Consider the following 15,579-nt stretch of genomic DNA (forward strand, 5'->3'; position numbering starts at 1 on the left):
CCTTGGAAGTCTTCCCAATCTGGTGCTTGAAGAATGCTGTTACCAGGTGAAAGGGGGAGAAGGGTACCCCGGGCGGACAGACCAGCATAAGCAGGAGCTAGGAGGCGTGCGGATGCGCCTGGGTTTGGACTCATCGCAGCACACCTCGGAGTCCCCAGCAGGCCACCAGCAGCCACCCAGGATGCTCTGCAACCTGGGAGACCGATCGGCCGCGGGCTTCCAGCCAGGCTGGGGCAAGATACTTGGGCACGCACAAATCTGATAGGAAAGCACGATCTCCCAGTCCCACGATTGTGTTCTGGGCCGTTACTTTCCAGGAGCAAAGCTGTTTTCTCGTTCCACCGAGAGCACACGGAATAGATAGGGCACGACCGCCACCCACCCGGGTGCGGACCGATCAGTTGGACCTCCGAGGCGGAGTCGCGCGCTGGGCCTGCGCTCTGCTCTTCCCGGGAACCGGACAAGTGAGTCTTTTCCCGGCGCTCCGGCGCCGTAGAGCCCACCTCCGGGGGCTCTCACACCCTTCTCCGCACGCTTAGACCAGCGCCCGAGCTGAGAGGAGGCTGGGCGGAGGGCGAGGGGCACCGGGGTACCAAGAGCCGGACGTGCCCCCGGGGTCGTGCCCGGGAGCGGATAGGTTGGGCGCACCGCGGGACTGTGGGGCGAGGGCGGTCGCCCGGAGCGCCACACTCTCGGAGCAAGACTGCAATGCCCGGTCCCCACAAAAAGGAACACCTCCATCTTTGTCACCCCGAGGCCCGGCCCGGGAAAAGTTAGGCGGGGGGGGGGGGGGAGGGGGGGCAGTCGGCGCGCACAGAAAGCCGGCGGAGGGCGCTTTAGGACGGGTCGGGGCGCCGGGCTCTCGGCCCCCATCCCCGGGGCGCCGGCCGGGGCGGCCCGAAGCTCCGCCGCGCCGTCGGGTCTCCGCGAAGGCCGGCCGCGGCTCGCAGGCGGGGACAGGGGCCGGGCCGGGCGGCCGAGGCGCCCCCTCCCGCGAGCCCGGAGGGAGCGGCCGTGCGCGCCCGCCCGCTCTTTCTTTTTCGCGTCCCTCCCTCCGCTGCCCCCGCCCTCGCTCCCTATTTGGAGCGGAGACACCCCTGACGTCGGAGCCGCTCGGCTCGCCGCTCCCCCGCACCGCGCGCCCGCCCGGGGCCGCAGACGGCGCGCAGCGCAGCCCAGCCGAGCCTCGCGGGGCCGCCGCCAGCCCTGCCGGCCGCCTCCCGAGCCTCCCGGGGGCGCCGGGCCTGCCGCCCCCGCCGCCCGCACGCAGCTCCGCAGGAACCGGCGGGCGCGCCGCGCTCCCCGCCCGCCGCTGCTGCCGCCGCGCGCGGTAAGTCCCGCCCGGGCCGGCACGCGGGCGCCCGGCTTCCAGAGGCTTCGGCCGCAGGGGCAGCGCCGCGCCCCCGGGCCCGCCGGGGCACGGTGCGGAGGCGCCTCCGGACGCCGGGGCCGGGGCCGTGGGCGCGGGGCGGCTGGGGGCACCGCTGCGCCCCGAGCCCGTCCCCGGACTCGCCGGGGGGGGGGGTGGGGGTGGGGGGGGGGTTCCAGTCCTTGCTGGGAGTTTCGGCGGCCGCGAGAGAAAGGGAGGGAGGTGCGTGGCGAGCGCACGCCGGGCGGGTCGAGGGCGGGTCGGGCCGCGCGGGCGCCGGGGCAGCGGCCGGGGTTCGGCCGCGGGGCTCGCGCGTCTCCCCGGCTCTGCCCGGGCCTCGCCGCGCCGCGAACCGCTCCGCTCCGGTACGTTTCTGCCTCCTTTTTGTCCCTCTCCTTGTCTTTCTGTCTCCCCATCCGACTGCCTGTGTCTCTCGTCTCTCTCCGTCCCTTTCTTTCTGTTTCTTCTCCCCTTCTGCCTTCGTGTTGGCTCTCCCTGGGTTCGTGCCTCTCCGCCTTTCTGTTCTCTCTGTCTCTCCGTGCTGCCCCTCTGGGCGAGTCTCTCCATGTCTCTGCGTCTCCCTGATCCCCCACCCTCAAACTCCGACAGTCCCCCAGTATGGGCGGCACGAACCGCCCCCCACCCCACCCCATTGGGGTTCATGAATAGTTTCCTAGCCCCGGTAAAAGAAGCGAAACCCTCCCCCTACCTTCCGCCTGCCCCCGGGGCCTGGCCTGGGTCATCCCCCTGGAATTGAGTCTGGGGCAGGGGGAGCCAGCCTTTCCGGGGGCTCAGTTTTCTTAAGAATTCCACCCCCGCGAGGCGGCCTGGACAACGGGGCCGTGCCGCCGGCCACCTGCCCGCCCCGCTCCCTGGGCGGGGCGATTCTGATCTTTTACAAGCGGCAGTAAAGGGGGCGGCTGCCTGCCTTGGCGTGGCCAGGGGCTTGGCAGGCATCAGAGGAGAAGGGCACATTTTCAGGCTTTCTGAGGCCCTCGCCCAGCTGGAGGACACCAGCCTGTAACTACGGGAACCCCAGGAAAACAGAGGTCAGGGCTGGAGGCCAAAGGCTGGGCGCTGGTGGGGGAGGGGGGTGGGGAAGCAATTTGTCAACAAGGAGCCCCTCACCCTTTGTTACTGTGGAAACCATCAGCCTCCAGAAACTCCCCCAGATGCTGGGACTGCTTGGGTGTGGTTTGCCTGTAGATGGGGCCAAAGAAAAGACGAGAGGAGCATTTCCTTGGCGACCCTTGCCCCTCTCCCCACCCCCCCCAGCCCCTGCGAGCTGGACCTCTTTCTCCTGGGCCTGCCCTGTTGGAGGGGTGGAGGGGGGAAGTAGGTGGTCTGCATTAGCCACGGATATATCCTCATTCTTTTGACGTGAGGTTTTAGACCGAGTCTGGCTCTTTCTCCCCACCCCCAGCCCCTAGGGTCGGTGGCTGCAGAATGGGCAGGGGTGCTGGTGAGGTCTGCAGTAGGACTTCTGCTGAGCAGATGTGCGGCCAGCCCTGCAGCAGCTCATTAGCATAGATTTGTTTTGGAGACAGTTTTGGTCTGTGGGCAGGAGAGTCTGCAGGTGGGAGGGCCGTGGCCTGGGTGGGGAGGTTGGGGTGGGGTGGGGGTTTGTAGCCCGGAAGGTGGAGCTGCCTGGCGTGATGGAGGGGCAGGCCTTTGGGGCATGGGCTTGGCCCTGTGTGTCCACCCCCCGGACAGTCAGTTCATGGCCTTGCCAGCGCTGACGGCCGAGGGAAGGAAGGAAGCCACCCTGCGGTGAGATGGGTCATGGAGTCACGGTGGCCTTCAGCAACACGACGGAGCCGGCCTGTCCTTGGGGGAATCTGCTAAAATGGACTTCCCCAGGCCATGCTCCCCGTTGTGGAGGGTGCAGGTGTGAGGCTTACGGAGGCAAAGCAGATGGTCAGTGGCTCCGTCTGTAACTACTAAACTCTCCGCGCCCAGGCACACAGTGAGTCAACAGATGAGCTTGGGCCTGAGCTTGTCCTTGCACCCCAGAGCGGGCGCAGGGGAGCTCGCAGAGCTGAGCGAGGCTGGGGTCGGACGCAGCTTGGCGGGCCTCCCAGAGCGACCTTGCCAGCCGCACCTTTCACGGAAGTCCTGGAAGTCCCGGCGCTCCTTACAAGACCTGCAGGGACGGCCCCACCCTCACCGAGTCCCAAGCCTAGGGCTGTGGCCACAAAGGCCACACCCTCTGCACCAGCAGTGAGGACAGCCTGGCAGCCATGCCCAGCCTGTTTTCTCCAGGAGGGGGTTTTAGGGGGCTGATCTCTCCAAGACCCTGTTCCTTCCGTCAGTGGCCCCCGGGGTGAAGGTCTGAGTGGCCTCTTCCTCTCAGCTCCCACCCTGGCTAGTCAGTGTGCTGGGTAGTGCTCCACAGTTTATAAAACCCTTTCTGAGCCATCATCTCGAATGGTTGAGTTTCCCCTAAATCCACTTTTACTCGGGCGGCTGCAACCCCGGATTTCGGTATTTTCAGGACCCGCCCAGGATCTGGTGGGAGGGGGTGGGGGCGAGGGGAGGGCGAGGGGCATCGTGTGGGAGGGAGGAGGGTGCGGGCAGAGTTCAGGGACCCCAGGCTAGCACTAATGGCGACCTCAGGATTTATCCCGTGGTGGCCACGCTCTCCAGACCTTTCCACGCACTGCTCAATCCGGTGCTCCCAGCTGGCCTTTGAGGCAGGTGTTATCGTTGTCCCCACTTTGCAGATGAGGACATCGAGGCACAGAAAGGTTAAAGCGGCAGAGCCAGGATCTGAACCTGGGTCTGTGGCAGTCGGTTATGGAGAATATGTTGTGGAGAACCCAGATCTTTCTCTCTGTGTGTGTGGACAGGAAAAGAAGGAGAGGGAGGGACTTGGGTCACCCTGTCTGATCAGTTTGAAAACAACACGCGACAAACCCCACGTGCTTGCCACGGGAATCGCGACGTCTCCCGAATGCTGAGCACCACAGTTCAAGCCTCCATCCGGGTCAGTTGGGGCCCAGAGTGGGAAGGGTTCCCGGAGGAGGTTCCGGAAGCAGGAGCTGAAGTTGGCGAGAGGCTTACTTTGCTACCAAGGATTTGCCAGCCCCGCCCTCACCTGCTTCCACACCAGGCTGCTTGCTTGCTGGGAACAGTGACACCAGGGGCCTGGGTGTGTGTGTGGCCGGTGGTGAGTGGACCATTCTACCCAGAAAATCCTCATGTGCCTGGCCTGAATGTTCAGACTGACTCAGAAGAGGAAACGGGCAGCCAACTTTTCGCTTCTTATACAGAACAGACTCTTCGCTCTCTATAGTGTTTCCCAGGGGGTGTGGGTGTGGGTGTGGGTGTGGGTGGGCTGGAGGAACCCCTTGAAAGCCAGGCCCCTCCAGTGACTTGAGGACTTGATTCCAGGCCCTAGAATCCAGACAGCAGGATGGTGACTGCCGTCAGCAGTGCTGTTATGGGGGATCCTTTCCTGGGGAGTTTGGGGGGGGCCGTGGCTCCTAACCTGGATGGGCCTCAGAATCCTGTGGGAGCACTTGCAGATGCCCAGGTCACAGCCCGGACCTGTGGGGTCAGAATTTCCAGGGCTGTGGCCCCAGGGCATCTGGGTTTTGGCAGACATCCCCGGGAAGATGCTGGGTTCTGGTAGGTGTGGAGAGAGAGGACCCCGAAGACCCTCCCACGAAGCCTATTCTTACTGCCCCACCCCCTGCCCTTCCCCAGGGACCTTCTGAACCAAGGATCCCCAGAAAAGCACTCAGCGGCTCCCCTCTGTTCGTCCACTGCCTTGTGCCTCAGTGTGAGAGATCTGGGTGCTCACCTCCTTGATCTGTGCCTCAGTTTCCATGGTGCTGGAATGGGTCAGCCATTGTCCCCTCCCTTCCCCCCGGGAGCTTCCTTTCTGTCTTGTTGGCAGCCTCAGATGTGTCCGGTGTTTGCAGGTCCTCTGAGGATCTGGGGGGTTTGGATTTGGGTGGCAGTGGGGTGAGGTGCCTCCATTGAAGCTTCTCCATGATGCTGAGGAAGAGTTGGTTCCAAGGAGTCAGGGGTCGGCCATGGCTGCATGCTCGTCAGCGGGGGCGTCTCATAGGCGGCGGTGGGGGGTGGGGGGGTGTCTCGTGAAGGAGTGGGACTTGAACTCTGCTCTGAGGGGGTGCGAATAAGGATAAGAGACACAGCCTGCTGGGGCAAAGGCAGGAAGCCCCAGGCCTCTTGCCAGCTCCAGACCATTCCCTGGATTCCCTGGATGCCTTCTCTTCCTCTGTTCCTGGCTTTGTCCTCTGGGAGCCTTTCCATCTGCAAAGGTAGCTGGTGGTTACCTTGCTTCTGTCCATGTTCAAATCTTGGTGTTCGTAAATCCAAAGTTTGTAAGCTTAAATCTCTTAACCTCCCCGTGCCTCAGTTTCTTCATCTCTAGAACGGGGGAAATAGTAGTAACTATCTTGTGGAGTTGTCATAAGGACGTGTAAATGACTACGTGTAAAAGTGCCTCGAACAGTACGTAGACCACAGCACCAGCTCTTGCTACCGTGAGATGGGCAGGGGATGTGCTGGGCCGTTAGGGATAAAGCCTCCCCTTCTTGCCTTTGCTTGTGCGGTGCCCTCAGCCAGCAGCTCCCTCCTCTCCCCATCATTGGTAACTAACTGTCATCCTGAATTAAATCCAGAATCACAAATCTCTCCTTCCCTCTGCCCCAGCCATCTCTGACTGCCCGTCCGAGTAACTACTTCCTCCAAGCCCATCTCCCTCGACCTCCCTCTTTAGGCTCTGAGTTCTGAGTGGGCGTAGGGTCTGGGCCCCCAGCTCCCCTGCCCTCGCCCTCGCCTCTGTCTCCACCCGCCTAGAAGGTGCTTAGTGAACTGAGTTTGACTTGCAGGGAACTGCATGCCTCAGTGGAAAAGCATTGCTTGGCCTGACTTGCTGGGGGGCCTTGGGATGACTCCTTGGTGGGTGCGTGGGGGAATCCCTCTTCCCACCCTGGCGTTCTAGGAGTCCCCTGACTTGTGGTGTGACCTTCAGGGAGGGAGGAAGAGATGAGAATCTGTGGGTGAGGCTCTCATCTGAAGAAGGAAGGTCCCCCTACTGTGTAAAAAAAATCAGCTAATTTGCTGCTTGAAAAAACAACAAAAAAGCATAAACCAACAAAAACAACAACAAACTCACTAGCAAAGAGCCCGACCCAGTGTGTGTGGGGGGCAGCAGGGGTTCCTGGGGGTTGGGTGTGAGAGTGGGCCGAGGGTGGGTGCGTCCTGATGACAAGTGTCTGTGGGAGAGGCTAGCCTGGGGTCCACCCTGCCCCGCCCCCCTGCTCCAGTGCCCCACCCTCTGCTGCCTGGCCCACCTTTCCCTCGCTCTCCCAGGGGAAGAGGGCTGGCCCGAGCTGGGTGCCCGCTGATTGCATCCGCCCAGTCGTTCTCCCCAACAGGGCCCTGCTCCCCATCTTAGGGTTGAGGCCGGCACAAGCATGCAGAGAGATGAGCTTTATTTCTGGAAGTCACACAGGCCCTGGTGGGAGGGCCAGACTTGAACTAGGAGACTCCAGGGGCCCCGTGCTTGTGCTGTGAGCTGGGCAGTTGGCTGGAGATCAGGGCTGCTGGCCTGGGTAAGCAGAGTGTGGCTCCAGCCCCCTCTGAGGTCCCGGTTGGGCCTCGCAGGTTGGCTTATGGCACGACAACCCCCCCCCCCCCCCACTCCTTCCCTTCACGCTGTGGGCACAGCTGGATTAGTTCTGGGCTATGTGCTAGAGACGGAGACTCACTTTCTGCTATAACTTGGCCCTAATAACCAGTCCCCATGCTCCAGGCCCCTGACTCCCAACAAAAACTCACCCTTGCCCTGTCTCCCAATAAACGTTGCTTTATTAACCCCACCCCCAATCACAGCTCTGCCCCCCTGTAGCCTGGTTCCAGCCCATGGCCTCCATTCCAGCCCCCGCAACCCCCTCACCAAACTGAACTGCAAAGCAGACCCAGCTGGGCTCCAGGCTGCTTCCAGTCAACCCCAGTCTCAACTCCCAGTGAACACCGCTCCCGGCCCCAGTCCACTCCTGGCCTGGACCCGATCTTCCTGAGGACTCTCCATAGGGTCAGGTATAGGACAAAGTCCCCAGACCTCTCTGAGGTCTCTGAGGGGCTGGTCCAGCCTGGGGAGGCCTAGGGAGCTCTGGCCTCAAGTGGGCCTCCAGGGCCCCCTCGTGGGCCTAACTCAGAGGCCAATTCCCTGGACACGGGAGAGGACCTGGTGGGGTCAGGAAGCCTCCTGGATGTGCAGCTTGTTGAAAAATTAGTTCGGTTGCCAGTTAGGAACAAGCCCATTCTGTTTTGTTGGGATGTGGTTGTACTGAAAACATGGGCTTCGCTGCCCATCTTATGAGTGAGACCGGAAATGCGTGGGTGAGAGCTGGGGTCATGACACAAACACATTTGGGACGGGGCAGAACACCCTTCCCCCTTCCCCACTGGCTGGAGCAGGGGTCACCCAGGCACTGGGGTCCAGTGACATGGGGCTTGTCTCTTCTCCTGGAGACCTCCGGCAGGGAGAAGGGGCTGAGCAGAACTTTCTGGGTGGAGACAACAGATCGAACAGCCCTGCAGGCTGGCCCAGGCTCTCCGAGCAAGCCCAGCGGAGCCAGCCCACCTAGGTTTTCCCTCCTCGGGGCACTTCCGGGACACTCCCTCCCCCTTCCTGGGCTTTTCACCAAGGACCTGCCACTTTCTGCAGGAGGTGGGCTGAGGGTAGGGTCGTTCTGAATGCGATGTTCCCCTCTGGTGCCTGGGGGACAGCACCTGGCCCCTGATCCCGAGTCAGCCACCCCCAGGCCCCTCTTGGGGGTGCCTGAAGACACCAAATCCGGGACCGACTGAGCTGGACCAGTTCTCAAGCCTGGCTCCATACCAGAAGCACCTTGGGAGCTTCCTAGAGGCTCAGTCTGATCTAGAACCTCACCCCACAAGCCCCCAGGGGATTCTCATGCTCCACCAGGTTTAGAAACCAGTGGTCCAGGGCATTTCACTCATTTTTTGGACGGGGACGCTGAGGCCTGGGTGTCCAGGGTCGCACAGGCACGAGCACTCCTGGCTCCCTGTCCAGTGCCCTTTCTCGTGTCCTGTCCCCAGAAACCCCCTTGCAGGCACTGACCTCGTTTCCTAGCCGCTCTGAATCCTCCCTCGTCCACACGTTTGGAGGTGGGGGAGAGGGCGAAGTCTACAGAAGATGAAGTTGGGGAACAAACCCCGGGAGAGCCCCCTCTGAGTGGAATCCTTCAGACACACGCTGCCCTGCAGCGCCATCTTCTGGCAAATTCTGGTATTACTGTCTCCTTCCTTCCAGTTTACAGAGAGGGTCCAGCGCTTGGCTTGGCCTGCCTCGGAGGTTGGGATGGAGCTGGGAGACGAATACACATTCGTCTCAGGGCTTGAGGCTCTGGTGGGGCAGCCAAAGAATAAATGGTCTGGTCCAAGGTTAGCTGTTTCACCCGACGCCCAGCCAGCCGGGGCGGCACCAGACTTCACGGTGACGGACGAAGGTTTTCCTGGTGGCTGACCCCCGGGGCGGCATGCCCAGGAGACGTGCTGGGTGGCCAGCCCCTGGAGGGCAGGCGCTGTGCGGGCAGTCTTTTGTGTTTCCCGGAGGGCCCACAGCATCACAGCAAGGAGGGAGCTAACGCTTGCTCAACACTCACCACGCGCTCGGAGACTCTGCGTCACGTTGGGCACTCGTCCTTTGCCATCCGGTCTCACCATCCCCATTTCTTAGATGAAGAAACTGAGGCACAGACATAAAAGGTGACTTGCTCAAAGCTGCACAGTAAGTTGGAAAAGTAACGCACGTGGAGTGTGTGTTACCTGCCAGCCTCACTGCCGAGGGCTTTGCAGCTCGTCTTTGTGACCCCCGCCCCATGCACATCTATCAGCAGCCCCATTGTCGAGGTTCAGAAAGGAGAAATAACTTGTCTGAGGTCGTGCTTCGCTGGTAAGCGGTAGAGCTCGGATTTGCACCCCGGCAGCCAGGGGTCAGAGCCCATGCTTGTAACACCACCGTCCGCTCTGCCCACGGCCCGCTGGGCCCTGCTGGCCTCACCTACTGTCTGCGCTCCGTTCCAGGGCTCTAGAGGCCACGGGCATGATGCTTCAGGTCCTGGTTGGGGCTTTCCTCCCCGCGATGCTGCTGGCCGCCCCACCGCCCATCAACAAGCTGGCACTGTTCCCGGACAAGAGTGCCTGGTGTGAGGCCAAGAACATCACCCAGATCGTGGGCCACAGCGGCTGTGAGGCCAAGTCCATCCAGAACAGGTGGGAACCCCGGGGGTGTGAGGGGAGTGGATGCGTCCAGAGGCCCGGAGGGAGGCGGAGACAGGGCTGGCCGCCCGTCCCTGCCTCCGCCATGGTGTCACGGGCGCCGTGACCGTCTCCTCCCACAGGGCCTGCCTAGGACAGTGCTTCAGCTACAGCGTTCCCAACACCTTCCCACAGTCTACGGAGTCCCTGGTTCACTGTGACTCCTGCATGCCGGCCCAGTCCATGTGGGAGATTGTGAGTATGGCTGCCCGCCCCTGCCCAGCCTCCCCGCAGAGACTTCCCGGGCCTTGGCCCCAGTGCTTATGAGTAAGGCCCCACTGTGTGCAGGGTCCAGGGCTTGTGCTGGGGATACACGTGTGGTCCTTGCCACGTGATGGCTTATGAGTCTGACACCAGCGTGTACAGGACAAGGGATCTCTTGAAGCTCCATTCTGATGTCAGTCACATTCCAAAGTCCTTTTAGTGGTTTCCCATTATCTTAAGATGAGACCGAACTCCTTGTCGTGACCCACAGTGCCTGGCGTGGCCTGGCTCACCAGTCTGTTGAGCTTTGGCCTCTCTCATTTCCTTTACTAGCTCGACACTTGACATCAGTGTACTTTCTCTCAGTCTCTCATGCCTACTCTTCTTGCTGCCACCACAGGGCCTTTGCACATGCTCTTTCCCCTGTTTGCTTCTCCTCCTCACCCAGTTAACGTCTGTTTATTCTTCTGCTTGTGGCTCAGCAGCGTTTTCTCGGGGCCCTAGCCCACCGCCTTGACCGCTGTGTGCCTCTGCTTTGACTCCTGTCACAGTTTCCCATCTGCATTTGGGTGATTTTGACAAATCTGTTTCCCCCACAAGATTCTGAATTCTTTGAGGAATCATGCCTGTCCTTGTGTCCCCAGAGCTGGCAGGGAGTAGGTGCTCCGTGGAAGGAAGGAAGGAAAGGAAAAGGAAAGGCCGTTGGAAAAGTGTGACCTTAGGAGAAGAGCAAAACCCTGGAGGGCTCAGTAGGGCTGACCTAGGCTGGGCTGGGGGTTTGGGATTGGGCTCCTTGAAGAAGTGATGTCTGAGCACAGATCCAGAGGTTGCGTACAAGTTAACTGGGCCAGTTTGGTGCAGGTGGTAGGGGTGGGTTAGGCAAGGACCTTTCAGGCAGAGGGAACAGCATGTGCAAAGTCTCAGATCAGGCAGCTCAGAGTTGGCGGTGGGGAGGGGCTCAAGGTCAGGGGCAGAGAGGTCAGCTGGAGGCAGCCTGAGGGTCCTGCGGGGCCTTAGTAAGGAGTCTGAACTTTTCTTTAAGTGCACTGGGGAGCACTGAGGGGAATTTTAGGCAGGGGCAGGCCCTGTTGGGTTTTCCCCTCAGGCCTCTGTGAGGGAATGGTAGGGAGGCGGCAGGACTGGGTGTGAGGAGACAGGTTGGGTGGGACCTGCAGGGGCTCACCCCCACCCCCAGTGGAGGGGCCCACAGAGCTAACTGGGGTATCTCGGGTGGGCTCAGGGATTCTGGGGTCTCTGGGATTGCTGGTCCCGTGAGGAATGTTGCCCTCGGGGCCTCCCTGCCAGCCCCGGGCCTTTGGAAATATGTCTTCCCTTCTCTCCTGCCCTCCCCAGGTGACCTTGGAGTGCCCCGGCCACGAGGAGGTGCCCAGGGTGGACAAGCTGGTGGAGAAGATCCTGCACTGTAGCTGCCAGGCATGTGGCAAGGAGCCTAGTCACGGGCTGAGTGTCTACGTGCAGGGCGAGGACGCGCCGGGCTCCCAGCCGGGCACCCGTCCCCACCCCCACCCTGGAGGGCAGACCCCTGAGCCCGAGGACCCGCCCGGGGCCCCCCACGTGGAGGAAGAGGGGGCTGAGGACTGAGGCCCCAACTCTTCCTCCCCTCTCGTCCCCTGCGGAATGTTGGGTGTCACCCTTGGGGGAAAGGTGGGGAGAAAGGCTGAAGCCCCCCTTTGGCACTGGACGGACTTGGATTCAGACTTGGACTTGGAATGCTCTCTGGTTGCCGTGGAGATCCGAGGGGAGGGGTCGGGGGCCAAGCTGCACAATTTAATATATTCACGAGTGAGGGGAGGGAGCAGTGGATCTTCAGGGTTCTTTTTCGGAGGGCGGGGGGTTCTCTTCCTTTCTGCCTCCTAGTGATGTGCCTTTGGGAGGGGGAGGAGGTTGGCCACGCTGCTGAGGTGGGTGCGCGGTCCTCACAGCCCCTAGTGGGGCCCTGAGTCCGGCGGGGGCGGGGGGGGGGTGCCTTGCCAGGAGCAGCCTTGAGGGAGGGGCTGGGTCCAGGCTGGGGGGACCACAGGAGAAGCTGGAGCCCCACAGGCTCCCCCAAAGGCCTCCCGTGCCCAGGGCAGCTGCTCCCAGGTGGCACCGAAGTGGCCCTCCCTCGATGGCGTGCTTGGGAGTCAGGTCTGGGCAGGACCCTGCTGACTCATGGCCCTGGAGCTGGGAGCCAGGCTCTCTGGGCCTCTCTGGCTTCCTTGGCTTTCCAGAGGGTGGAGGGAGGCAAGGAAGGAGCCTTCCTGGGCCAGGGAGAGGGGAGGGCTCCCAGACCATCACCAGAGTGTCCCTCCCTCTCCCTCTCCCTCTCCCTCTCCCACTCCCCCCCCCCACCCCCCCAGTTCCGGGTCCCTCGGAGAGCTGGTGGAGCCAGCCTTTCCCCTCCTGGGGGGCGCTTTCTAAATATCTGACGGTGGGGAGGCTCCAAAGAGGGACCTGGGTGGGGTGGACTCTGGCTGAGCCTCAAGAAACTAGGGAGAGGAGGGGGTGGGTCCTTGGTGGCCAGCGTCCCCATAGCTCTCCAGCAGCTCTCCACCCATCACCTCCCGCCCAGCTGCACTTTAACCCAGAGGGGGAGTGGGGTCCTGGGGACAGGGCAGGCGGGCAGTGAGGAGTGCCCCTCGGGACCCCTTCCCGCCTGTGTCTGCTCCTCTGACCCCAGGGCGGCTGGTAGCTCCCCCAGCCCCCTGCCTGGGGGTGCCCCCGGCCCTCACGGCTGTTCCGACAAGAGCTTCTGGAGCTTGTAACCAGCAGATTGTTTCCCTGACGGACCCTGAGTTTTCTCATGAATAAATTCGTTCAATGCTTGTGTTCTCTTCCTTACTAGGGGTGGGGGTGGGGGCTCTGCTGACCCAGGGTACCCCAAGGGGCCCTTGCTGAGGCCTAGGGGGAGGGGGTCAGGCTGCACAGTGAGCCCCCCCTCCCCCAGCACACCCTCCCTGCGGGCTAGTGACCCTCTCACTTTCCTGCCGCAGGAGCTGTGGCTCCTGCTTTCCTGGCTCCCACCTCTTTCCTTGGGCGCCCACTTCTGGCCTTGTATATGTCTTGGGTGGGCCTCCAGACCAGGCACTTCCAATCTTGACCTTGGTCCCTTGGGCTTGCCTCCCGTCAGCCCTCTTCACCCTCACAGTGAGCCAGCATCAGCCCTTTCCTGGACCCCAGCCTAGCCAGGCCCAGAAGAAGGGGACAGAAACAAAGCCAGTGGTTCTAAATGAATATACGAGGTGGGGTGTTGTACCTACTACGTGCCAGGCTGGGCACCTGACCGCCTCACAATGACCCTATGGGTTTGGTATCATTGCCCCCCATGCCATTTGGTCCCCCCACATTCTCCATTGAGACACCGCGGAGCTGGTGGTGTGGGTGAGGACTCTGACCCTTTCTTCCTCACACACATCGCTGTAAACACCATGTACCAGGCAATTTACATATATTATTTCTAATCCATGGAAAATCCTCCTTTTGCAACTGAGCGCGTGCGTTCATGCCCCGGGAAGGCTGTGCCCAGGCTGGGAGGCAGCGGTGCCGGGAGTCTAACCTTGCGCCCTCTAGCGACAAGGGCTGTGTACTACACACGTGGTTTCCCCAGTGGACACAGCCTTCCCTTCTTGGCTGCTCCGCGCTGTTGTGTACTTCCCAGCTCCAGGACGTCGCTCCTTGCAGTTGTTTGGACATACCCATCCATGGGTATGACCTGGACTTGGATTGGAGAGAAGTATACCTCCTGTATGCAGACTTTAGTGACCCCTAGTCTGGTAGGGACAAGCCCTGGCCATCTTAGTAGCCATTCTTTACGGCTAGTGGTGAGGACTGACGGGAGGGCACAGAGAAGATGCTGCGGCGCTTCCAAGGACTCAGAGACCAGGTCCAAAAGAAGGACTTCCTGGGACCGTGTCCTTGGTGCTGGACCTCTGAGGCCCAAGGACCGTCTTGGCAGGATGCATCTTGGTCAGGAGCCGCCTCCATCCTGTGTGTGGAACAAGGCAGTGTAGACATACAAAGAGATTAAGAGGCTGGTTGGAAAGAAAGCAGGAAGGTGGGTTGGCGCGGCTGGTGGCACGTCTGGAATGTGAGCCAGAGTTCAGACTTCATTCCCTTTGCAGTAAGCGCCCCGGAGGCGTCTGCACAGAGCTGGGTTTCTGGGAGAGCGGAGACCCGCGGCGGTGACTGCAGTGGTCCAGGCAGGAGAGGACGGACGCCAGAATTGGGCGGGGGCAAAGGCGCGCTGGGGAGGCGGGGCGAGGAGGAGAGGCGCCGATGATTGGATGCGGGAGCAGCAAATGGGAGGAGCCAGACTTGATTGCGGGCAAACCCTTGAGAAGCGGCGCTAGCGGTGCCAGCCTGCCCCCGGGAGTGAGGTGCACGGAGCAGTGACTTCGATTTTCCTCCTGGCCAACCTCAAGCTGAACCACCCAGAGAGCCCCCCGCCCCACAGCGATGGTGGAAGGACCTAAAATCTTTACAAGGGATTAACGCTGACAGCACAGGCCCCTCCCCGCAAGGGCGGGCGAGTAATTAGCTCCAGCTTCCCCACCTCGTTGGCTTACGTGGAACCTACAACTCCCAGCTAGTTTTCTTCCCCTGCTGCATGCCTCTGGGAATATCCAGTCGCCCTGGGTTCAAATCCTGATCGGGCCACTTCTTAGCTGTGTAATCTTGAGGAGGTCGGTTAAACTCTGAGGCTCAGTCTCCCCATCTGTAGCATGGGGACTAATGATCACACCTCTCTTAACCCCAGGGTCGTGGTGAGCTTTACATAGATTGATGTACAAATGGAGCTTGGAACGGTGCCTGGAAAGTAGGAAGACCTTGAAAAATGAGCTGTTGGTGCAGCTGGCTGGCTCAGCCGGTAGAGGATGTGACTTTCCATCTCAGGGTCCTGAGTTCAAGCCCCACATTGGGTGTAGAGTTTACATTAAAAAACAAAACACACATACACAAGAAAAATGCCAGCTGTCATTCTAATTATTGAGAATGAGTGATTGGGTCACAACTGCTGGTGGATGGGCTGATAGTTTTGTTCACTCATTCATTCATTCATTCATTCACTGAACAGGTGTTTACTGAGGAGCTTAATATATGCTGAGCCTACAGCAGTGATTGAAACTGACCACGAACACAAGGAATTTATCCAGTTAATCAGCATCTTCTGCAAAAGCAGCTTTGGGCAGACCTCACAACCTCCCTGGACCTCAGTTTCTCCCTCCCTGTAATGCAGAACTCTGGCAGGCATAATAGAGGTGGCACCAGCCTTCTCCTCCAGAGAGGGAGCTCCCCATGGCTAGAAGTAATCAAGAAGAGACTGAGCATCCCTGAAGGCCCCTCTCTACCCTGAGACATTAAGGGTGTTTAGGACTTTATTATTCCATGACAGAGATGATAAACTTTAAGAGCACACACATGGAGCTTTAAGAAAGTTCTTACATTCAAGATAATAACAGTGTGGCCACAAGGTGGCACCACTACCCAGCCCAATCTAGACAATTTTTTTTTTTTTTTTTAATTATAGTTAAGTACAGATCACAATATAACAAACATCTTGGGGGGTGCCTGGAGGGCTCAGTCAGTTAAGCGTCCGACTCTTTATTTCAACTCAGGTCATGATCTCCCAGTTCGGGAATTGAGCCCCACATCAGGCTCTGCACTGACAGCTTGGAGCCTACTTG

General features: G+C 60.6%; 1 protein-coding gene across 3 annotated transcripts; it reads left to right on the forward strand.

Annotated features, from left to right (window-relative positions):
- The first annotated feature begins 1,271 nt into the window (after positions 1-1,271).
- NBL1 (NBL1, DAN family BMP antagonist) lies at positions 1,272-12,198 on the forward strand. Of its 3 annotated transcripts, XM_042952208.1 has the most exons (5): positions 1,272-1,330; positions 9,332-9,333; positions 9,458-9,646; positions 9,775-9,886; positions 11,249-12,198. In XM_042952208.1, the coding sequence occupies exons 3-5, from the start codon at positions 9,477-9,479 to the stop codon at positions 11,495-11,497; spliced, it is 531 nt and encodes a 176-aa protein (XP_042808142.1). In that variant the 5' UTR covers positions 1,272-1,330; positions 9,332-9,333; positions 9,458-9,476; the 3' UTR covers positions 11,498-12,198. The 3 variants fall into 3 exon arrangements, with proteins under 3 accessions (XP_042808142.1, XP_042808144.1, XP_042808143.1); XM_042952210.1 differs by lacking the exon at positions 9,332-9,333 and having other exon boundaries at positions 1,311-1,330; XM_042952209.1 differs by lacking the exons at positions 1,272-1,330; positions 9,332-9,333 and adding an exon at positions 2,337-2,418.
- The last annotated feature ends 3,381 nt before the right edge of the window (positions 12,199-15,579 follow it).

The sequence above is a fragment of the Panthera leo genome, chromosome C1, assembly GCF_018350215.1.
Source record: "Panthera leo isolate Ple1 chromosome C1, P.leo_Ple1_pat1.1, whole genome shotgun sequence".
Classification (NCBI taxonomy): Eukaryota; Metazoa; Chordata; class Mammalia; order Carnivora; family Felidae; genus Panthera; species Panthera leo.